We start from the raw sequence: 24,254 nt of genomic DNA on the forward strand, positions 1-24,254 counted from the left end.
TGAGTAATTATATAACAGCTGCAAATAATTATGATATGAATTTTCAGAAGCTATTGTTACTTTACATATTAAAATTGTACACATAAAACATAATATGAATTTATTAAGTAATACATTGTTAAGAGTTAAGCTACCAAACAGTTTGTAGATTAAAGTACTCGTAGCAGTATTTCTGCAATGGTATAACTAGATCTGAAAACTTATTCCACCACTGTAAATTTTAACAAGATGTGTGTATTTTTGTGCACCATTTGTTACAAAAAATGTAAATCTCTATTTTATATTTTAGCTGGTTAACAAATTAACGTTTTTTTCAGACTCAAAATCAAACTCTTAAATCTCATATGTTTGGATTTTTAAAACATTTCCAAGCTCAGCCAAGACTACTAAATATTATTTTACTTTTGCTTCTAGATTTTCTTTTAAATCTAAAAACAGGTCATTTCTGCTTTTCTCACAAGTGCTGGTTTCATATTTAATTTAGCCTAATTAGAGAGATCCACCTGGCAGTTTCACCATGCAGGACAGAGGCGTTTGCTATCCTTGAAAGCATTAAATTCAGAACCATTTTCTCTCCTCTTTGTCTCTCGTTCTCTCCTGTGCCGCAGCAATGGCCTCATTTTTCATTAGAGGATTGCCCCATTATTTCATTTCTTGTGATAAAATGACAAAAGATTACTCACGAGAAATACTAAATACAGAGCCGGACCGATGGGATCTCCCCTCATATGTAACACTGCTGCGCTGTGGCTGAAGGCTTCATATTTCCTATTTCTCTCTCTATTATATATATCTGGCAGAGTTGTAGATACTAGGGCTGTGCTTGTGTGTGTGTGTGTGTGTGTGTGTGTGTGTGTGTGTGTGTGTGTGTGTGTGTGTGTGTGTTGTGTGTGTGTGTGTGTGTGTGTGTGTGTGTGTGTGTGTGTGTGTGTGTGTGTGTGTGTGTGTGCGCGCGCACACTGTATTACATTCTGGGTGTCCCAATCTGATCAGACACCGCTAGCTGGTCAGCAGACCTTGCTTCTTCTTCTTTTTTTTTTTTTTTATAATAAGAAACCTTATTTTAGCAGGAAAAATTGAGAAAAATTAGTTGCAGCGCTGACAGAAATGTCAGCGAGTTGGGGGAAGAGTAACTTATTTCACACACAGCAAGAAGAGGAGGGTAAACACAGTGAACACAGGCCAGCGATGGCTAACTGGGAATTAAAAAAATAAAACGCATATAATAAATAAATAATAACCACACCATATCTTTATCTAAGATGATTCATATTTTATTTCAAAACAGTGCCTCCATTGGTCACATTTTTCAGTAGTGGATAATAGAAAATGTAAAGATACGGGCGGTGAAATATGAGTCGGTTTGGGGAGGTAAGAATGAGAAAAGATTAGCTTGAGATTAGAATAAGAGAGATGGAGGAAGGAGGAAGAGGACGGCAAAGAGTCTTGCAGTGTGTGTGTGAGTAGTTTTCGGAGTGCAGTGTTGGTGTGTCTGTCAGCGCGTGTGTGTGTATGTGTGTGTGAGAAGACGGATGATTGTACACACTCCCACCCTACTTTGTTTTCCGCCTACCTCCATGCCAGTAGAGATTGGACATCCTTGACCAACCTACTCAGCTGCACTCATACCTGCCCACACATACGGTAGCTTTTATTATTACTGACCTATCAAACACATACCTTAAATTCACATTAACATGCTCCCTGTTTTATCAAAATATTCACAAACCAGAAAATATAACTCAACCAAAATATAGTTTGTACAGTCTGCTTATTTCCATGCTTTGCAGACTAATAAACATATGTTTGTTTAGTGATATTGACACCATTGTTTTTGCATATTCATTTGCCTGTTTGTATCAGATAACCCACCTCGAGTCGAGTTCCCGCTGTTGTTTATTCAGCAAAGTTGTTTTTCTTGACTTTCCTGCTGCAGTCCTTCGGTAGTTCAGAGGCTGGCAAAGCATTCCCTGAGTGGCCCCATGTCTTTAATTTAACAAGATACCCACCAAGGAGACTTGTTTTGGCTGCTCCCCTCCATACTGAGAGTCATTAAGGCCGGCCCGTGGTGAGGGGGACCCAGCCAGACATTAGCATAAACCGGGCAGAGCGACAGAAGGATCCCTGGGTCAGTGGAAACTTCCAGATCAAACGCTGCCAGTTAGCCCCAGACTCAGACTCTGGTTAACACCAGCAGGAACCAGTAGCCCTAGGGATGTGTTACCAAGCTAAAACCAACACTACCAGCATGCCCACACACATTTTTGGAGATCTCTTTTTCTCTTTTAGATGCCTGCTTTTCTTTTCTTTTTTTTTTTTACCTTTTCTTCTCTGTCTCCTACAGTATTTTGTTAGCAACTTGAATCCCACTCTTTTTTATTATTTCACCATTAGCCCTGCAGCAGAAGTGACATAGTTATTAGTAGCAGCCTTTTTGACACGACATTTTATTTATTTATTAATTTTCTATTTCTTTTCTATTTCTTTCCCTGACTGGGTGGAGGGCTGCTGTGAAACAAAAACCAACATTCCCAGAAGAAAACCTACAGTGGGAATGTTGTGAAAGCACAGGCTGTCCGTTTTCAAAGTATTTTATTCTGGAGTTAATTCCACTTAACATGATTGACGTGACACATTACTTATTATGTTTTCTTTTCTTTCTGTACCTCTCATTTTCCCCTCTTCTCATGGAGTGTCTTTCATATTCTTTAGTATCCTGATTCTGACCCGTATCCTGTTTTTGATTTGATTGCCTGGTTATTCATATACCTGTCTACATAAAAGTATCCAGTTTTCTGAACGTGTGCTTGTGAATGCACCTTAATTCCTCACCATCTCAGCCACTATGAGACGTATTCAGAAATCTGGATAAGCTGTTCACTTGCCACAGTATCCTGGTTTATATTGGAGTATTCCAGTTGTATATCCAGGTTCCACTAAAATGGGATATGCTGTTTACATGCGCAAAACACAACCAGGATGATCTTTAAAAAAAAATGTATACTAGTGTGCATGTAAACGCATGGAGAAATCAATTCTTTGTTTTGCATCTTGAATCGCATGCAGCCATGATTTTCAGTGATTATTCTTTTCTTTTTTTTCTCTCTCTAGACATGACTATTAGTGAAATTTTGACTTGTGTTATAGCGTGTTTTCAAGAGTTCAAAATTGAAATATTTTTTAGCTGTTTTTTTTTCATTTTTTACCATGCAAGTGACTGTTCAAGTGTGACTGTTGCACAAACACACAGAGAATTCACATCATTGTGAGTTATATTCAATAACACAGAGAAGGGTGGGTAAGGTATGACCTTAGTCACTTGTCATCATAAGTCAAACAATCTCCAGCATCAATAAAAATTGTATTATACATTCAGAATTATTTTGCTTTTCATGTTTTTCAGATCAGATTTAAAACTACCATCAGTGTGATGCTTCTTATTACAAATGTGTCTTTGTGTCCTACAGTTGACAGTACACAGTCATATGTAAAAAAAAAAATAAAACATCAGAAGGGTGGGTCATCAGAGTTACATTACATGATATTACATGCAGAAAGGTCATTTCAGTCTCACAGCTGCTGTCAGTATGTAATCCACTAGACAACTATTTGGATCGCTCATCTTAAAACCATGAGCCCAAACATACTTTTCTGTTCATGTGAAAAGCTCTCTGTTGTTTTTATCATCATGGTATGAAGTGTCCTTTTCTCAGTGCCTGCTCTGATGGCATCTGCTTTGCTTTAGAGGAGAGCTGAGCAATTCACAGTGACGGACGTGGTCGACTCATCACGCAGGGCTAATTTACTTTAAGTTCTGCCGCGTTTGTGTTACTTCAGATCTGTCACGGGATCGCATTGACGTTGCTATAGCATGCTGTTGTTTTGTTTTGGGGACTAAGAAAGCCAAACACCAGGATAAGGCATGACGTATAATGCTGTCTGACAGACAGGGCCTGTTGTTGGTGGACATAGCTGGCAGAGGCTGTGACTGCTCTCTGTGTCTGTGAGTGTGACCATGAGTTACCATTACTTGAAGTAGAAATGGAAGACAGTTTTTCCATGGATTTTCTCTAAACACTTCAGTCTTTTGATTGTTTTTAGACATTCTGTTTAGAAGAGGTATAAAACTAACTGTTGAATGTGCTTAAAACCTGTGTGAGCTATCCAGCAGCTGTTTGGATTTACATGGATTAAATTGCCTTGTGTAAATGAGATTACTGTTACCGTGCGTTCACATTTTTAGCAACTGGGTTGATGTGCCTGAGGCCCTGCTCAGACCTGGCATTAACATCCATCTCAACTGATCCAATCACAAGTGGAAAGATCTAAGTACAGGTGTGAATGTACCCGAGACGCATTTAGGACGCATTTGAGATCTGATCACTCAGACCACATTTGGAGGTGGTCTGGGCCAAATGTTGACACATTCTTTTAGCAGTGTCAACGCAAATGCGTCCTGGGCCACATTGAAGGACCGCCTACTCAACTGACGTCCTCTGCCACAGTCTATTTAGTACCGCCACAGTTTCATAATGAACTGAAAATATTTTATTATTTCAAATGGATAAAACCTTATTTCATCATAGAGCTGCGCGCAGCGCAATGATTCACTCAGTCCCTCCTCGCCTCACGCTCTCTCCCACAAACACAATGGACCTGTCCCTCACAGTCGGATTGGCTGAAAACAAAAACGCATGTGTGTTTATTTACATATAAAGCAGGGAATTGAGATCTGATCACAAGTGGTCATTGGAGATGCATGTGGAGACACATTCTAATGCCAGGTGTGAACTGACGGACTTGGAGATGTCCAGTTGTGATCGGATCACCTGAGACGCATGTTAATGCCAGGTCTGAACAGGGCCTGAGTGTTCAGTGTCAAAAGACACGGATGTTGGTACATGTTCCTTCATTATTTCATCAGATAAATTTCTTTTTAAAAATTTAATTTTTTTAAGTCTGTAATAAGGGCATGTCTCCTAATGACAATTTTAGGTCAAAATGTCATTCTTCAATGACAGTGGAGTTGTTATCCCTCCCTCACCTTTCAGACAATCACATGTCCTGAGATTCTTTTGGCTGGCAGACAACATAAGAAAAACAGCTTCAGAGCTGAAGCGCAAAAGACGTGCACTATAGATAGTAGAGATGTCCAGTTGTGATTGGATCACCTGAGACGCATGTTAATGCCATGTCTGAATGGGGCCAAAGAGCTCCAGCTAACTGGAGCTAAGTGGTTAAATTCTATAGCAATCGCTGAGCCTGCTGGGAGGCAGGAAGCTTGTGGTTGGCTGAAAGGAGAGGGAGTTTTGATTGGTGACATCTCCTGTGTCATCAAAAGTGACATTGGGAAATTTAAAGTGACGTCATTTTGAAAAAAAACAAAAAACAAAATCAAATCAAATTGAACTTGAATATATTTTTTATTTTTATTTCACAGTTTATTAGTTTATTTGTATAATAAACAATAATTTATTCATATGTTTATTTATTTTATAGTGTCTTATTCATTTATTTAATATTAAGGTCTCCATACTCAAGAACTGAAAAAAGCTTTAAATGTTTTTGAGAAACTTTTTTGCAACCAACAAACTTGGTAACCCTCCAAACTGGAACAGTTATGTAGGAAATGGACAGATGTTCAGTGACATTGTTTTAAGATTACAGTCATTTGTTGTAGGTAATCATTTTCCTGGCTGCAGATGGATTCTTACCTGGGGTAGAATCTATACTTACCTGTTTACCCATAGAACATTGTAGGTTTTACCCATAATACATGGACCTTCTCACAATTTTAGTCCAAGAGAATAGTTTGTTTAAAAATCTAGTGAGAAAGCACTTTCTCAACAAGGTCTTTGTCCAACTGCTGTGCTCTTATTCAACCAAACAAACTTAGAAATCCTCCCATGCTTTAAAATAACTCCTGTGAACCAACTAGGTGTTAAAAAAAAAAAAATCTCTCCAGTTAACATACCGCCCTTGCAGCTAAGCAGACAGAGTTTCAAAGCTGCCGGCTTGTTCTGTTTTGCGAGGAAAACTGTAGCTTCCTACACATCTTGCAGATGTTGAAGAAATTGTTTATCTAGTTAACACATGTCAGTCGACGCTCCAAAAAACCCGTTTGTCCAATTAGAGATGGGTTTCATTGTCATCTGTCTCATTATGAGAAAATCATGAAGGCTTCTTATTTCTCTTTAGTGGCATTTGGTATTTCACTGTGTCAACAAATGAACAGGGGACAAGTTTCCATATTTTAAGACAGCGTTGTAAACAGGGTTTTTTTTTTTTTTTTTTACATGCACTGTCAATTACCCAGTGTCAGTAGCTTCGCAGATACAGCAGAGCGCTGTGCTGGCTGGCTGACTGGGTGACTGGCTGGGTGGCTGACTTGGTGGCTGACTGGCTTGTCTCTTGGAAACATGTGAAATATGATTTACATTGAGAGCATGTTGTAGCAAACCCTAGCCCACGGTATGCATATTCCCCCATTGTTTGTGACAGTTGGTTGTACCTGCGCCGGGGGGAAGAGCGCCAAGTAGGCATCCGACTTTGCATTTCAGTGGCTGAGCTCAGGGTCAGGAGCACATCTGGTTGACTGGGAGGTTTGTGTGTGTGGTGTGTCATTTCTGTGTTGCAGATTCTATAACTTGCATGCACAGACACACACACACACACACACACACGCGCACACATACACACATACACACAGATTCCCGAGCTCACTTGTTGCTTTGCAGCCGGAGCCTGTGTGCATAAAGCAGCAGCAGCAGCCACGGCACACAAACAGCAAACCCAGCACACCGGTGCACTCCTACACAAACAAACAAACACACCTGCTGCTCCTGGCAAGTCGCTCTGACAATCAGCCGAAGGAGGGAAGGCAAACAAAACAAACAGTTTAATTTACATGACAGTAGCCTGCTTTACATTAGCATGCCGTGGCAATGATAGAGTGAAGCTCTGCGGGAAACAGCAGGTAATGAAAAGTGATGGTCCTATTTGCGGTATACTGTAAGTACAGGAATGGGAAGCTCGAGCAGTCAGAACTAATAGCGTGCACAGTGCTGCATGTCTCCCAGACAGTCCTTTTGGTGTGCTAGTTTAAAAAAAAAAAAAAAAAAAAACTACTCTCCCAGTCCTTTCTAAAATAACTAATTTTTCAGCATTGCAGAATAAATATGAGCAATTTGTTATGGTGAAGAATTCAAGATGTGTACATGTGTTAAGTGAAGAGAAGAGTGTGTTTTTTTTTTGTTGTTCTTCTTCTCCCCCAAACTTTCCTTTTTAGACAGAACATGAAATGTTTATGCAGTTTGTGCAAAAACAATTCATGTGCAATTTTAACGAGCAATTAACTTCATCAATAAATAAGTAAACAGTGCTTTGGCCGGTTTGTAATTGCGTGAAATGGTATTTGTGTCTAGAGAGTGCTGTATTTGTACTTGGTAAGTTTCATTTCTGCGGACATTTATGCCATGTGTGTTAAGTGTGTGTGTGGTTTGCGGATGGGTTTAGTTTGTGAATGTACAAATGCATATTGCATATTTGTGTTTTTGTAGATGATAGCATACACTCCTCATGTCACATGTGTGTAGTAACACTATTTGTGTGTCTACACATGGTTTTTTTTGTTTGTGTGTGCGCGCACGCGTGTATATATGTGTGTGCGTGTGCGTGTGCGTGTGTGTGTGTGTGTGTGTAATGGCTCCAGTGGTCTGCTCCTCATGTAAAGAGATAGCATCTTCCCACAACAGATCAATAAGGGAATATTTCTAGAATCCCTGTCTCTGATTTAACTGAACTATGTGAATCTGTGTGTGTTTGTGTGTGTGTGTGTGCAATGTGAGGAATACTCAGACTGACAACCTCACTTGTGTCCTGGTGGTTGGGTTGAACTTAGCTGCCATTATTAAACCTATTGGCATATTATCAAGACAGGCATAGAGCCACATTTTGTTTCCGTCTCTGCTTTTCAGTGAGACTCTGCTCCACCGGTTGGATTTGCTTCCTGTATTTGTGCGACGTGTTCATCAATCAATATGGAACATGCGGTATAACTACTTATGTTAAATACGGGCAGAACTATATGATCCTGTTTGGATACATGCACACACTTCTGCTGCTGGTATGAAATATTGACACACATGTGGATACACTCTGTCTTGCACATACAATCTCCACCACCCCCACTCTTCACAAAGCTCCTGTTTACTTGCTGTAAATTGTCCTAAAGGGACACAGCCACAGATGATTTATGGTGCCAGATATGATTAGATCGCATGTATTTTTACACAATGGACATATTTTTGCATGTGGCACCTTAAGTGGGAGCCAGTAATCATTAACGACTGGATAAACAACGTCTTCCCTACTTATTAAAATATAGCTTCATGTTTCCCTCCCGTGACAGCAGCACCTTGGTAACAGAGGATAACTCACTTTGAGTGAATGTGAAAATATTTATCTAAGATTGTATAATATATCTGCAGAAGGCCGACGTGTCAGAACGTATGAAATGGACTCTCATTTTGTGGTAAATTAAAGCCCTGACTGACTGGTTGAAAGTTCCAATGAGTTTTTCTTGAACTGTATACATCTATTTAGGGTGTCCTTTACTGGATCATTAGCAGATTATTGACAGTGTATTAGCAGGGGGAAAAAAAACAATTTCCATAATAAGGTACTTGGAACATTTTTCCAGCCATACAAACAATTGAAGTTGTATTTCTGGAGTTCCTAGTTCTTTGATATTGTCTTCATCTTAGTGTGTACTGCTGTATGTGCATAAGATAAATACAGTAGTAGTGATTTTGCTCTACGATGACTGGAGATCAATGTGCAGTGTGTTTTTCTGGGATCTTGATAATGAAGTAGTAGACTGAATAATATCTGGTCAGACAGTGCCTGGCATTATGTCATATGTGCAACAACACTACATTACTTAACATTAGTTACAGTAAAGGGTTAAAGTTTGAAATCAACATGGCCCTTATGTGTCACTGTTTGACCAGTTTACCAACAGATGATGGATGTCTCATATTTTTCTAATTTTGCACAAAATAAACCAAATATTTTGACTTTACTTGGATGAAAAGAAGCAATTTTCACAGCCAAGTTTAATATTGCTTTATAGTGATGTAGGTCTATAGTGATATAGCTTACTATAGCTAACGATAGCTTTTTCCATGATCAGTTAATCCACAGATTATGTTCTTATTTAACTATATTGTCCATAAAATTTAAGGACACTTAGAAATCCCCATCTCAGTTTGCACATTGCGCAAGTCTTCGATTTTGCCCCTAAACCCCTAAATATTCAGTCATCCATCATATAAGCAAAGAAAAGCATCACATTTTTAAAAAGCTGGAACAAGCAAAAAAAAATGACCCAAACCGTTAATTGGTTAACAAAATAGATGCCAACTAATTTTATCTCCATCAGCTAATCAGTTAATTGACTTTAATAGTTTCACTTCTACTGATGGTGTGTAAGACTTTTTAGTTTAGTGGCTGATTTCACTGGGCGGCTCCCTCAGTGCAGGCTCTGCACTGCACTGTTACAGACATGGGACTGCTTCAACACCGCCTATGAAAATACCAGAGAAAGATGTGCACACTGTGTTAAAGCTGTGTACATGTTGTATACTATGTGTTTACTTCATCCCCACCTAATGTTTTATGCCTTTTGACCTATTCAGTCTTTGCTCATGAGAGTATTCAGACCTGTTGGTACAGTTTGCACACACACATCCTTTATGTCTCACAGAGGTTGAACACACAGAGTTCAAGGTTAGTCTCCAATCCAGCTCAGTCCAGCTCACAGATAATTGTCAATAAAATTGATCTTTCTATATATTTTTTTTACTCTGCTCATATTTTTCCATCCTACTCCCTCCCCTAGACACTTCCCTTCACTCTCTCACTCCACTCTCCTTTGCCTCTGTCCTTCTCTTTTCATCTTAAGCCAGATAAGTCTGCCTCGACTGCCAAGAGCACCGAGTATCACTGCTTGCTTTTTTTCCCCTCCTCTTATGTTCTTCTCACAGTGCGCTGAAGCCATGTCGCAATTTCTCAGGGAGTTTTGATGCCTGGATGTCTCCTGTCTGGGTCCATCTCGTCTGAGCTGCAGTGCCGGCCCTATACGATCTGAACTGCGCTGCCTCGCTGCAGGTCAGCCTTCACGGCCGATTAGTGTCGAAGCGCCACTTTGGTCACAAGTTGTCGGGAGCGCTTATCGTGAAGATCAACAGCGATCAGTCTCGCTGCTGCACTCTCTCTCTCTCTCCTAGTCCTCTACGTCCCCTCCCTCTTTCTCTCTCCTTTCTGTTTTCTGCCCTCTCCCCTTTTGGCATTATCCCCCCTCCCCCTTTGTGTTTTTCCCCTAAAATCACTATATTTCCATCTATATCTTATCATTGTCATCCTTCCTTTCTTCCACCTTCCCCCAGTGCTGTGTGTCTCGCTGGATCCAAACAGTCTAAAAATGTTTTTCCTTCCTAACCACCTCCTCTTATTGGAAAACATCATGGGGTCAACTAAGGAGTAAGGATAAGACAACGCTCTGCTGAGAGAATCTGATGTAATCTAACCTAGACTGTTTCAGCCTGTAATGTCTGGTGTAACTTACATGGTCTGCTTTGGTGTGTAAAATAGTATAGCCTTTTTCTAACGCATGTGAAGGAGGTTACGGGAGAAGGAAAACAGTGTTTCTTAACATTTACAGAATTGTCTAGCTGCTATCGTGGCTGCTGTTAAGTTGTTTCCTGGGATAGTAAACTAATCCAGATACTATTTTATCGACCCTTTACATGTTTCTGTATTTCCTCTTGTATCCATCTTCCTCTTCCTCTTGTTTTTGTTCCTTCCTTTCAAAATGGGTCTGAATGTTCAGAAAACAAAAAATATGTGAAGGTACAAGTTTTTCTTCTTGTGTCATATTTGAGCAACAAAGTGGTTTTTCTAACAAAGAAAAGTAAGAGAGCACTTTTTCGAGTTGGCAAAAGTCATTTTTCAATCAGAAAGCAAACAAAAAAAAGAAGACACGTCACTGTTGGTAACTTTTAAAATAAAGCAGAGACTATTGATTTGTTTCTGTCTAGTCAAAACAGGCTGACATACTTCAACCTATCAGCTCAGAGGGCAACAGTCTGTGTTTGGGGACTGCATTGTTTCTGTCTTTTTACCTATGACACTGTGTGCCTCCTTGGCGATCAATTTTTTGCTGAATTTTCTCTTGGCCCACACAGAGCTGTGTACTGTTTGTCCACTTCAGATTCAGTTTGTATTTATTTGCTCTTTCTATCCCAACCACCCCCCACCCCCCACCCCCTTTCTAATCCCTCCATCCCTCCTTCTCTCGGTGTCTCTGTGTGCCGTCAGGCCTCGTCTGTGGTGAGAGTGGAGACGAGTCATGTTTGGCCTGTCAGTATGGCTGCTAGTGTCAGTATCTGGAGCTGCTGGTTCCTCTGACAGCGCTAGAGGGGCTGCTGGTCCTAGCAGAGTGCAGCCATCACCCTGTGACACGCTCAGTGTCACCGATCCCCTCCGTCTGGTGACATGGCATCCCCCTCCTCCTCCCCCCGTCCTCGTCTTTGCCCACCACTCCACCACACACACACCCCCTAGCCAGTGGCCTTTTCACTGCCACTCTGCAGTCAGTCACTCAGTCAGTCACTTACTGCCTCACTGAGGAGTTTTTAGTAGAAATTGACCTACATGTGTTTTTGAAAGCTGATACCAGTAGTGTTGGATTGATGATGCCAGTACAGTTCACTGTTCATATTCACGCTTTCATGTTTACCTCCAATCATTTCCATAATCATAACCCTAAAAAACATACATATTGTAATCCAATAATATTCATAACATCTTTTAAGGTGGACTCCAGACTTTAGGATACAAAGACTAACACAGACAACAATAGAATTCAGATCATAATCAAAAGTAAATATGTGATTTTACAGGCTAACAACTTTCAGGTTGACAAGCAAATAGATAGATAGATAGATAGATAGATAGATAGATAGATAGGAAGCCTCTGTGCACAGCAGGACTAAATATGTGTGTGATTTAATCTGGCCTTGGCGAGTGTGCAGCAATGACAAATGGATGCTCACTATGAAACCCCCTCATCCAAGAGACAGTATTAGTTTTTGCTTTAATTACCAGCAGCAGTAATGTTTCCTATCCATAACTGTCGGCCTGCTAGAATGCAGCCTGGCAGAGGGGTGAGGGCCTTGTCTCTTCTCTCAGTGGGCCTCCTGTCTCTTCTCCCCCCCCAATCCGTCTATCCTCTCTCTCTCCCTCTCTGTCTCTCTCTCTCTCCCTCTCCCCTTTTCCCCTCCCCCTCCTCCCTCTACTTCTCCCTCTCCACCGCCCTCCCATCCCCTCTGCGCCTGCCGCATCTTTCATTTCAATATTTCAATATTTATGCCTCATCTGAGAAAGTTCAAAGTCACAGTAAGGAGGCATAACTTTCTCCCGCCTCCCCGCCGACAGCGCAGGACCCTGCCTGGTGGACAGGAGAGGGGAGGCTGGTGATGGCTGGTCTCCCCTCCCCTTTCGTTGGTCAGTGGTGACAGATACAGAGAGGAGAGGCCTGAGTCAGGGAGTTGGTTACAAAGACGGACAGCCAGACCTTAAGTCCAACCGATACGGGTTTTGAACACCGATAGTGACACTGACAGACCGGTGTTGTTTATGATATTTTGTGCTGATATTTATTATAAATCCATCCAAAAGTAAAAGTGGAATTCAGTTGCTCAGGTTAAGATTTAATATTCAGGTTGAAGCCGTTATCCGTCTAGATTGGTATGGCAGGTTGCACAGCATGTAGCACCTCAAAGGTCCAGGGGAAGTGCTAAGGTCCCATGGGTGCTGGTGTTATCCATGTACAAGCTCATGTCACTGTGTGTGTGTACATTTTTCTGTTGGTCTAACTGGCCATTCTTTTAGAAAATCCAGAGCCAGTTTCAATAAATAAAGTGTCTGACAAGTCCGTCCTTTGCCATAAAGATCTCTGACAGCTGCCGTCTGGTAATAGATTAGCCTAATTACAGCGTCCCTGAGTTTAGATCACAACGTCACACACTCAGCCTGTCGCTCTAATAGCCATTACAGCCACCACTCTCCACTCCCCTCCTCTTAATGTAAAGTTGTAAAAAAAAAAAAAAAAGAAAAAAAAAAGAGGATAAAAAAAGGAAAAAAGCCAAAAGGAAAAGGTCGTCCTTATTTGCATGCAAGCCTTCATTAGAATATGCGAATATGCTAAGGACCAGAGCCGGCGCTTTGCATGTGCAGGTGATGAATGGCCAGTGCATCGCAGAATAGGCCAAGATGGAGGCTTCGTCACCCTCATCTGCATAGCATACTTTATTTACTTATTTATTTATTTATTCATTTACTTTTGAGTGCTTGCTCTCTGTGATACATCTCAAGTCTGTAGATGGTGACTAAGGAGGACCTTTGCAATTTACCCGCCTCCCTCCACACACACACTCACGCTCACTTCAATAAGACGAGGCTTTATTAAATGGCTGAATGAGAACTGTGGAGTTTTCACAAGGCCTTCTTTGAAAAAAAAAAAAAAGAAATCTTTGGATGGCTCGTACACAAGGCATTAGAAAAGGTAGAAATTGGCTTTTTATAGAGCGATGATTCAACCTGTAGAACATCAGAGAGCGCCAGCAGTGGGAGGGAGGCCAGCGCTTATTTGAGTGAAACCTTCTGAGTGTTTTTGTCGAGGGTGGGGTGGGGTGGGAGGTGGGGTGGGGTTTGTGAGGTGGAGGGCGAGTTTCCAGCGAGAAACTCTTCTCTTCACTCTTCTCTGTTGTCGGGGCGGCAGATGGTGGGTGTCAAGACAACGGCAGCAATAGCCAAACAAAGACATCCTTTGTGTGTGTGTGTGCGTGTGTGTGCATACTTTCTGAGAGGTGTAGAAGTTCACTAGCTATGAGTAGGAGGCAACAGCATCTATAATAACACTTGAACGGTACATTGTGTAAATTCCTAAGATGTACTCTCACTCAATCTCCAGAAAGTCGGTTATTTTATGTGATTTGAAACATCGGACACTTCACCAAACCTCTGTGCAAATACTCAGAAACCTACTCTTGGGTGAGAGAATGTACTTCTCAATTCTATCAACTAGAGAAGATGGCAGATGTCACATTTGCTGAGTGTGATCTTCCACTTTTCACAATCTTTCCCCTCCATCAACACTTATGGTTATTTGAGCCTAATAAGTCAGCCTTTGATAGGAATGATGCTGAATAGCACATTAGTACCACAGCGGTTTATTTTTCCCCTCTGGAGTGTGACCTTAGCTGCCCTTCACTGACGCGCGAGGATAATGAGAGTGGTAGCTGGCCGACAGACAGGCCTGACATCCCAGCTACGCCCTTCACTCAGCTGGCTGAGGAAAAATGTCAATACGGAGGCCTTATGTTTTATGGATTATCTGCTTTAGCAAAACTATAGTGAGAGAAATACAACTCTCGCTTGTCATGTTGCTTCAGGTCTTTTTAATGTGCGAGACCACTCACCAAAACAACAACGGTCGAAATTAGAGGCTGTCTTCTGTGTTTGTTTCTTTTCAATTTTCACTCTCTTCACCTCTCTCTCCTCATTCTTCGCAGCGTCCGTCCGCTCAGGTTTGAACAGGGTGACCTGCCATTTTTTGATTTACCAAAACCTGCTTTCTCTGCCTTATTTTGAGGAGCCATAGTTTGGGTTTTTTGACATGTGTTCGATTTTGAATTTACTTGTGGCATGCATCTTTATTAACACATCGTAGTGTGTGCGTCAAGGAGAAAGCCTGTTGTTATAGACCCTTTACTTTTTACCTTTATTTCCTGGAGTTAATTATTTATTTGAATATCTCTCTCTTTCTCTTCTTCTTATTCATACATTTAATTTGTTCTCAGAGGACAGGCAGATGGACTGTACAGTAAACAGACTGAATTAGTCATGTTTGCAGGTTTTTTTTTTTTCTCTTTTTTGGAGGGGGGGGGGGGGGGGGGTGTATCAAGAACACTGTTGTTTTTTATCCCCTTGAGGCACAGGAGATGCTTGCTATTGTAAACGGACCCAAGTGCAGCCCCGTTATCCACAGTTTAATCTGCCCACTGGGGGCCAGAGAGAAGCCGCTCATCACAGCTCCTGGTCCCCAAAGGAGCACAGGGAGTGCAGAGGTGGGGATGGAAGTGAGAGGGGTGGCTGGTGTCTTTCCCCTCAATTAGACTCTTTAGCAAGAGATGAGGTCCTGGTGTGTTTTCCTGTTATAATGAAGCCAGCCTTAATGGCAGTGGTCATCTAGAAAAAAACAGGTCACAGTTACACCAATATATCAGTTTGACTGGCTGATTATAAATATAATCAGTCAGCACCTCTGATAGGAACCTCTCTGACCATATTCTTGTTTTTTCTCCATCATTCGGAGATAATGAGTAAGGATTTCATGCAACAACTTCATTTGTAAACAAGACTTTCTGCCTTAAAGGGCCTCTTAAATGAATTCTATCAATTGTCTATGTGTTTAAGTGGCATCTTTTGTTGGTCTAACTGCTGTTTCAAATGCCATGTTTTGCCATCTAAGCTGGATCATCATCTTTATAAAAATATATTCAGGGATGTAAAATGATTTTGCTTAGCGCTAGATTTAGTGGTAAAGCAAGCTTAACAGTATTGAAAGTATAAAAACCATAAATAGGCTCTTTTTTTTTTTCACTCCCTGCCCTTCACCTCCTCTCCCAGCATACACCACACACACCTGAAGAGACCTTATAAACATAAGGAAACCTGCATTACAAATTACTGCACATCATAGAAATTGTGCAGCAAGCTTTTTAAAATACCAGCACTGCCAGTGAGGCGCTTTGTAATTTATCCCTTCACGGCTGTTAGCTGCGCCGTGCAACGGTGATTTATTTGGTTTAAGAGAAGTTTTGTTTAGAGAGATAATGAGCAGGACTTCTCTTTAATGATTTAACACGGTGCAGTGGAAAGGAGAGGGGGAAAAAAGCACATATATTTTTCATATCTTTAACTGCACTGCAGAGGAAGGGAAGGAAGGAAGGAGAAGAGAGATACATTAGCAAGAGAAGCTAACAGCCTTTAACAACCGGCATTTTTGATTCATTTTGTTTTGTTGTGTAAAATGAGACTTTTTTAACCTCCTCGTAACACAGCGACGTTTTAGTATGTTGTGTATTTCATTTAAAACGTTTCTCAGGACATGTTCTGTCTTCATAGTGAATACTGTATTCTCTCTCTCCCTCTCTCTCTCTCTCTCTCTCTCTCTCGCTTTCATTTTTTCTTATCCATAAAAGTGAATTGCGTTTGTGCTGATTCCACACATTATGCCAGCTCTTACGAGTCTATTTTGAAAAGTGCTACAGCCACTTGTGTAACTGTCTGTACCTTGTTCTTTATACACCTCTCCTTTCATCTTGACACCAAATACAGTATTATTCTTTCTTGTTCAGCATTTTCAAGTTTCTCGCCTCACTTAGGATTTAAATCCCAAATTAAAGCAGTTAATTAGAAAATATAATGAAGCTGAGTAGCATAATATGCAAACAGTGCTATGACGCTCAGAGCTGGGGGCTCCGTAACACTGAAACTGCCATCGGCGCATAACGATGATGATATCAATAATAGATTACTTCATCAATCGCCGTTCTCTTGAAGATGGAAATGCGCTGTTGGGAAGGGACTGAATTTTTATTTTTCATTATTATAATTTTTTTTCTCTTTCCTCCCTCCCTTCCCGTAGCTTGAAAATGTCTGTTTCATCTCACATTAGGGTGTGCTCTGCATAAGTGCAGGTGGAACTTGCTCTCCCTCTAAATGATCCTTTAATGGAACAGTGTGCACTGGAGCTGGGAACTCTATGGGGCGCTGCCACTGTCGATGAGAACTTCGCCTCAATCAATCCGTCAAGCCCCATCACCTGCCTCAGCAGATGATCCAAAAACCCCTTTGGAGAGGCAAAGTGAGCTTTTTATGTACCTCCTCTAAGACTAGAGGACACACACGTGCACACACATGCACACACAGGCACGCACGCTCAAGCAGTGGCATCATAAGTGAGAGGTGTCTGTTTCACTGAGAGGCTTGACGTTGATCAGTCGTCAGAGAAACACTTTGCCTCTCTTTTATTTTTATCAAGATCATCTTAGAATAGATCAAGTGCTTGCTTTGCTCTGGCACGGGCATAAAAAAAATAAATAAATAAATAAATTCTGATGTTTTATTTATTTATTTTCCTCCCCAATATCTGTTACATTATGGGATGTTTCCATAAGCGGATCTCTTAGAAGCCCAAGCAATATTGATGCAAAGTCGCCTCTTACTTCTGTCAAACAAAGCGACAGCAGCACAAACTCTATTTGCCTCTGATTCTCTCCCTAGTTCACATTCACTCCAACTTATTTAGATACTCCATCATGATTTTTCATATTCTTTTATTTCCCTTCTTCCTCTCCTGTGGCTTTTTCTTTCTCTGTCTTTCCATCACCATCTATCTCCACATCTGCAAATTTGACACCACATTTAGTTCACCCCATCTACTGCTACAGACCAGCTTGTAGAACATCTATTAAACTCAGCAGAAGCCCTCCTTCCTCAGTCCTTATTCTTGATGTCTGGCTGTCTGTCTCTCTGTAAGGGAAGCAGTCACTCCGTCTGTCAATAAAATGTCTTATCTTTCGACTTCTTGTTCCTGTCTGTTTATCTGTCTATCTGACATGTCGGCAGCTGTCTCAGCGCTCCGGGGTTGCTGTCAGCCAAGTGTTGGTTTCTGTTCTTCTGTCAGTTCACCTGCCTGTCAAAGCTTCTCAGATTAGACATGTCAACTTACCTCACAGGTTTTTCCGCTTCTCCAGGATGGGTTTATAAAAAAATAAACAAGGAAGAAACACAGTGTGTTTACTTAGAAGAGTGAATTAGTTGTGGCATTGTGAAGTGTTCCTCTTCATGCTATGGATCCCCCCCTTAGATGTTAAATACAGTACATGTGTGCAGTATCCTCAGACTTCAAATGTGCTATAGTATGTGTAGCATTTCCACCATGGATAGATGTTTCTAAATTAAGACCACATTTCATAAGTTCTGTTGTCACTTACCCTAGATAAGAGATGGGTTCGAATAAAAATGGCAAAACCTCCAATGTGGAAGAAGAGGGTTAGGATAGAAAGTCACGAAAGAACAGGCACAAAAGAAAAAAAAATGAGGGAGAGAAAGTGAAGGGATGTATGGCAGGAAGTGGGTAGAGAAAAAAAAGTGTAGCAGAGAGATGGATAGAAAAGAGGTATTATCGAGACGAGTGGTAGGAGAAACCGAAGATGGAAGTGAAAGGAGATGAAGGAAGCCGAGATGGCAGAGGAGAAGGAGGGAGGAGTGCGCAGAGGGGAGCTACCTGCTGCTGATGGCAGTCAGAGTCAGTGAGGGATGGAGGGCGATCCAGCTGTGACATTAAAGCAGCAGGTGGAGGCCATCATTAGGACTGGCACAGGAGGCTGGATGAACCCGCACACACTCATTTCTTTGGGGCCCAGTGGACCGCTGCAGAAAGTGCAAGCGTGTGTGTGTGTGTGTGTGTGTGTGTGTGTGTGTGTGTGTGTGTGTGTGTGTGTATCTCCTAAAAAAGAGCTGAAGCATAGTCCCATAACTTCAGAGCCCATCCCCACCTCCCCTTTCATCTTTCCCCCACGGAACCCCTCTTCTTCCCCAGGTTTCTGCAGCTTCGCCTGGTGAGGGTTGAGTGGTTCCTACATCTGGTAGCTCTCTCATAATGGCTTTTCAGTTACCTTTTAACCAATTACAATACAGAAGTTTGTTCCACTTTAGCTTCATTTTTCACCTCATAGCTTTTCCTATGATGTGTTCACGTTCTGGCGGCGCACAGCAGGCAGCAGAGTAGATGTTCAATTGGTTTCAAAGGACAAATGATCGGAAACTGTGCCAATTGGTCCTTAACTTTTGTCCTCTGCCACCATAGTTAGGACAACACAGCTGTTAGAAGGTCTGAAATGTGTGCATTACCTTTGTCCACCTGCTTTGTGTCTGATTGTTCATTTTAATGTCTTGGAGAAAATACTTTTGGTTTTGGGAATACACTCCATTTCACCAGTGGAGATTTTTTTTTTTTTGGCAACATGTTTTAAAAGAATGCACCAAACTTTTACAAGTGAAATGACAAAGAACAGTCACATACCTACCCATGTGTTATTGTGTCCATCAACTTTAATCTTTTGTTTTAATTTCCCATGTTGCACCTGATGCCCTCTGGTATGGCTTTTTTTTTTTTTTTTTTTTTTTTTTTTTTTAAAGTGCAGAGATATCCGAATCAAGCGAAAGGCTACAGAACATTTGTCCTCCTTTACCCTTCAAGGTCGACTCAGGTCAGAACCTGAAGAAACCAGCTGAAAGTAACTCAAGAAAAAGTGTGTCATGTCTGACCTGGCTGCCTTGTTGTGCACAGCTTTCGGCAACGGGTGTGCGTGATTTTTTTTGGGGCTGGTGGGCTACGGTACATCTAAGCCTAGCGTTGCTCCAGGCCTTTTCTTAGATCTCCCATCCCTTCCGGACCTGTGGATGGGCCTATCCAGGAACACCATTAGGCAAATGAAGTTGTTTGTATCAAATATTGACGTGTTATCTCTTCATCGTCAGGCGGCGGGAGGGAAGAGAGAGAGAAAGATTGTAACTGTGGGTAATTGAGCCGTGTCTCCCCTGCTTATCGGTAAAGCTCCGGCACGTCACGGACTTAACGAGCTGTGGCGCGCCGATTAGTCTGAAGGGAAAGTCGAACGTGAAACACCAGAGCCTCTGTCGTTCTTTTTCTTTTTCTTTTTTTTCATATCTGCAATGGATATTATGAGCCTCCCTGGAGGGCAGAGGCACAGCCTTATTAGTTCAATTCATGGGGGGGAAGTGAATTGATATGGATGAATGGCATGTTAAAGTATCCCTTTGTTACAATAACCATCAAGGCTGATGGTTCGGGCTGATGATGCAGCCCAAGGCAGCAGGACGACAAGCTGAGGCCTTGACCTGGATGGCAGAGGATGCGCACACACCAAGGGCAGGGGGCTGATTACACACTGCCTTAAACAAATGGATTTGCCCCTTTAACATTTAGATATGGGATCTCTCTGTGTGTTGGTTAGTGTGTGTGTGTACGCTTGAGAGATAGGGCACTTGTGGATGTCTGTTTTTTGTGACTAAAGATTGTCATTTGTCTGAATTTGTATCAGTGTGTAAGTGTGTGTGTGTGTGTTGCCTGCATTTTATCTTCATATTATCAGGAATAGTAGTTTGTGTGTATTAGATAATCACATGGCGAATAGCTAATTGTAAATGCGTTAGGATCAACATTTGTGTGTATAGTGCGTGTGCGTAGTCTTCCATTTGTGTACGATTACTTGGGGCTGTGCAAGTTGTTATTGTGTATTTCTGTGAATATTAACACCCATTGATGTGTGTGTGCGTGTGTGTGCGTGTGTGCATGTGTGTGCGTGCAGCCAGTGCCAGGTGCCTCCACAGGGCATTACCCATTTTACACTCGTGCCACTCTGAGAATAATCCAGTAAAAAAAATAGATGAGATGAGAATCTCACAACATGCCAGTTTGATTTGTACCCCTTGCTATCAAAGAATGCTAATTAAAATCATATTTTGCATATGTCTTGTCTTTCATGCACATATGCAAATTGCCCCTGTTGCCTTTCAGCACTCTGTAATTAGGTTTATGAAGGACAGCTGTAATACATAATTAACAGAAATGTTTGCAAGCTCTTTTTTTTCCACGTCTAAACACGACGACTTAAACAAGCACGCATGAAGTGTTCCAAGGCCGTGCTTTTCTCTCAAAAATATTGATTCATTCTTTTACCCCCACCCTCTCAGAAATATCTTAATTATGCTGTTTGTTTATTTATAGATGATGCCGTCAGTCAGTGGCGCTTCCAGTGGGCCAGGGAAGCTCAGCATTTTGATCTTGCCATTCTCCCTGATTGGAGTATACAAGATTTAGTCATTCGCTCGCTCCCAGTTTAACTCCAAGGCAACATTCTGGACGGGTGGATGGATTGAGTTAGAGAGGACCGAGAAAATGTAGAGTGATGATAACGAGGCAAAACAGTGGAACGTTTGAATATTTATATGGTGGTGTTAGTTAGCGTCGGCCTCAGGGGCCTCGATGACGGACGGGACTCTGGGGCCATGATGGGATGGAGGACAGCCGTGTGTCTGTGTGTGTGCGTCCAGACGTTGGTGGCAGGGGGGGAGGGGTTGGGGTAAGAGAGGCGCACTAGCTGACAGAGAGACATAAATTGTGAAATAATTATGCTTTTGCTTTATGATACACTGACTCTTAAAGTTAGAAGTTAAGCTCCAGACCGGCTCGCCAGAGAGAAAACAGAATAATGATCCAGTTGGAAACGAAGGAAAAGTGAAAAGAAAGGAAGAAATGGGAGGAGCAACGCAGACGAGGACCGGAGTGTGTTCAGCGACAGTGCCAACCACATGACTGTCGGTTCAACTCTCTCGGCCGCTTTCATGTAGCTCCATCCTCAGCTCTCAGATGTGGTCATTGTCTCTCAGTTGCACAATAATGGGAAGTGATGGGTGCTAAATGAAAAGGCCAGGGGATGAAAACACTGGTGAAGCAGCTTGGATGTCAGAGTAGTTATTCCTGTCATCCGTTCATTATGTTTTCATATGCTGTTTAGGAGACACGGTAAACCCAGGGCCCTCGACAAAGTCAGGACACTGTGGTCGCCGTTGAGCAATGGTAACCCGGTATTTTTGACTGTGTGCGTGCAACTACATGTACTATAGATACATGTGAATATAAATCTTTGCAAATTGGCAAATATTTGTGTGACACATTGATGTACAACATGTGGCACTTTTTGCCTAGAGTCTCCTTCTACTGTCTGACCAAAAAGGTGCTAGTTAAACAAACACACCCAAACTTTATACTCTTGTGGCGTAAAACAGTTTTCATATAAGTTTAGTCTGTTTTGCTGGTCTGTCATCCATTAACAGAACAATAGTTATTCCACGCATGAACCTGTTTATGACAGCTTAAATTTGCTTTTTCTGAAAACTCAATGTCAGACGGGTTTTTTCCTGGGTAAAGTCGTGGAATGTGAGAGAAGGATGGGGTTGTGTTCTCATGCAATTGTTGGAAAATGTCTAACAGTGTGAGAAAACAGAGGACAAGCAGCAGACAGTCCCTCATATTAAAGTGAAACACATCTTTCAGGAAAACACCAAAGCAAACACACCACATCTTTCCAGTTTTACAGCTCAGTGTTAGAAACAATGACAAACAGAACATACATTCATATCCATCTTCAGTCTTACTTTAGGTGCTCTGTTTCATGTATTTCATTACACATGCTTGCAAAGGCAATCTACCAGTATCTATCACTCTCTTTCTGACATATTTGTACTGTTGTGATGCAATTATGTTTTAGATATTTTAGTTCTGTTACTGAGCCTGCTTTTTTGTTTAGCATAGCAAAGATTGAGAGTGCCCTTTGGTTAACTCGTGTCTTCTGTCTGTCTTTTGCAGATGGGCCTTTGTGATGAAGAAACATCTCAGCACCCACCTACTGGGAAAACATGGAGTTGGACAGCGTAAAGAGAGGTACATTTGACACACAACTGCATTCCCTACATATCATAATCTGCTTTTCGAACTGATTTTCACTTTGGTAGAATACATATTATTTTATTCAGAAAAGCTTGTCAGTAAAAAAAATCTCCTCTTAACGACTCATTTCTAGCACATGAAAGGGAGAATTAGATTCAGATTTGTTGCCCCATCTTGGATCCTTTCTGTCAAGTATCTGAGCTTGTTTTCAGAAGACTAAAGTGAGAGATACAGCTGGCAATTAATTTTAGATTTCGGAGGATGATTTGACTCCTACAACCCCGTTGGAGGTCTGCAAGCTTTTAAACTAAAAAGTCCCCACTAGTTAAATTTCAAGTTAAATATAACTTGAGATCCTCCCTTTCCCCTAATGAGTTAAATGGCTTTCACTCATTCTGCCTGTCTCGCTCTCTTGCTTACATCCCTTTTTTCTGTCAAACTTTATCTGGCTCCCTCCCTCATCTTACTTTCCGGTCTCCCTCTTGAATTAAGGATGAATGATGTTTCTTTTACCATTTTTTTTTTCTGTGCATGTGAGTGTGTGTTTCTGTGTATGTGTAATGTCTCCCGCTTGGCCCTGTCTATCAGAAGCAGAGCCCTGCTGTCAGTGCTTGTGCTTGTGCGTGCGTGTGTGCGTGTGTGCGTGTGTGTGTGTGCGTGTGTGTGTGTGTGTGTGTGTGTGTGTGTATGAGAAAGAAAGATGAGGAGATGAAGTTGTGAAACCCACCCCCCCTCCCCTACCCTGACAAGCCAAAACGAGACGTTAAACACCTCTCAATCTGTCAAGCTAGCCTCTAAAATAGAAACAGACCCGCTTTTTCATTACTCCTCAACCAAATTGATACTTTTGACAACATGTGGTATTAGATATGACAAGTGGCTTCAGATATGGAAGTAAGCAGCCCGACCAGATGCCTCTCCATCTCGCAGACATTATCAACTAAATTCCTACTGTCAGCTGTTCATCTGGATTAGATGGAAACAAATCCTCATATCCTCAACTGCTTCATGCCTCTGTTTCATCCACATTTTTGTTATTGCAACCTTTATTTATCCAAGGATAGCTGACGGCGCTCCATATAATTCTCAAGCAACATTAGACTCACAGCTACATCAGGTACCTCTGTGACTTAACCAGTGCAACCATAGGCCTCTGCAGTTTACCACTAGGCTGACTGAACAGGGACTTGAACCGATGAGCTCCAGGTCCAACATCTGTGCTACAACTGGCAGAGACAATACAAGACCATCACAAACTTTTGTTGGCTTTTTGCCTTACTAATGATGAACGGATCGGATATTATATTTCGTAACAGCAGATGCTTCACGTTGAAAATGGAAATAAACAGTGAGTAAACAACCATTACTATGGTTCCATCCTGCACAGTAGAAACACTGCAATGTATGTAACTGAATTTTCAAGAAATGAAACTCCTGTATATGATCCGTACTGAGAAAGTATTCACTGAATACCATTAATACCATTAGTTTTGTTCAGACGGCTAGACATCTTTTCACCTGCATATCACTAAAACCTGCTGTTATTAACTGCTCAAACAATATACTTCAAACTGTCAGTTTCCAAAAT

General features: G+C 41.5%; 1 protein-coding gene across 1 annotated transcript in view; it reads left to right on the forward strand.

Annotated features, from left to right (window-relative positions):
- Positions 1-24,254, forward strand: part of znf407 (zinc finger protein 407) — a 147,515-nt gene that overhangs the window by 42,603 nt on the left and 80,658 nt on the right. Inside the window, exon 5 of the mRNA XM_056380770.1 lies at positions 22,586-22,660. Coding sequence (XP_056236745.1) covers positions 22,586-22,660 — 75 coding nt within the window. The remainder of the gene's footprint in view (positions 1-22,585; positions 22,661-24,254) is intronic.

The sequence above is a fragment of the Seriola aureovittata genome, chromosome 7 (assembly GCF_021018895.1).
Source record: "Seriola aureovittata isolate HTS-2021-v1 ecotype China chromosome 7, ASM2101889v1, whole genome shotgun sequence".
In the NCBI taxonomy this organism is placed as follows: Eukaryota; Metazoa; Chordata; class Actinopteri; order Carangiformes; family Carangidae; genus Seriola; species Seriola aureovittata.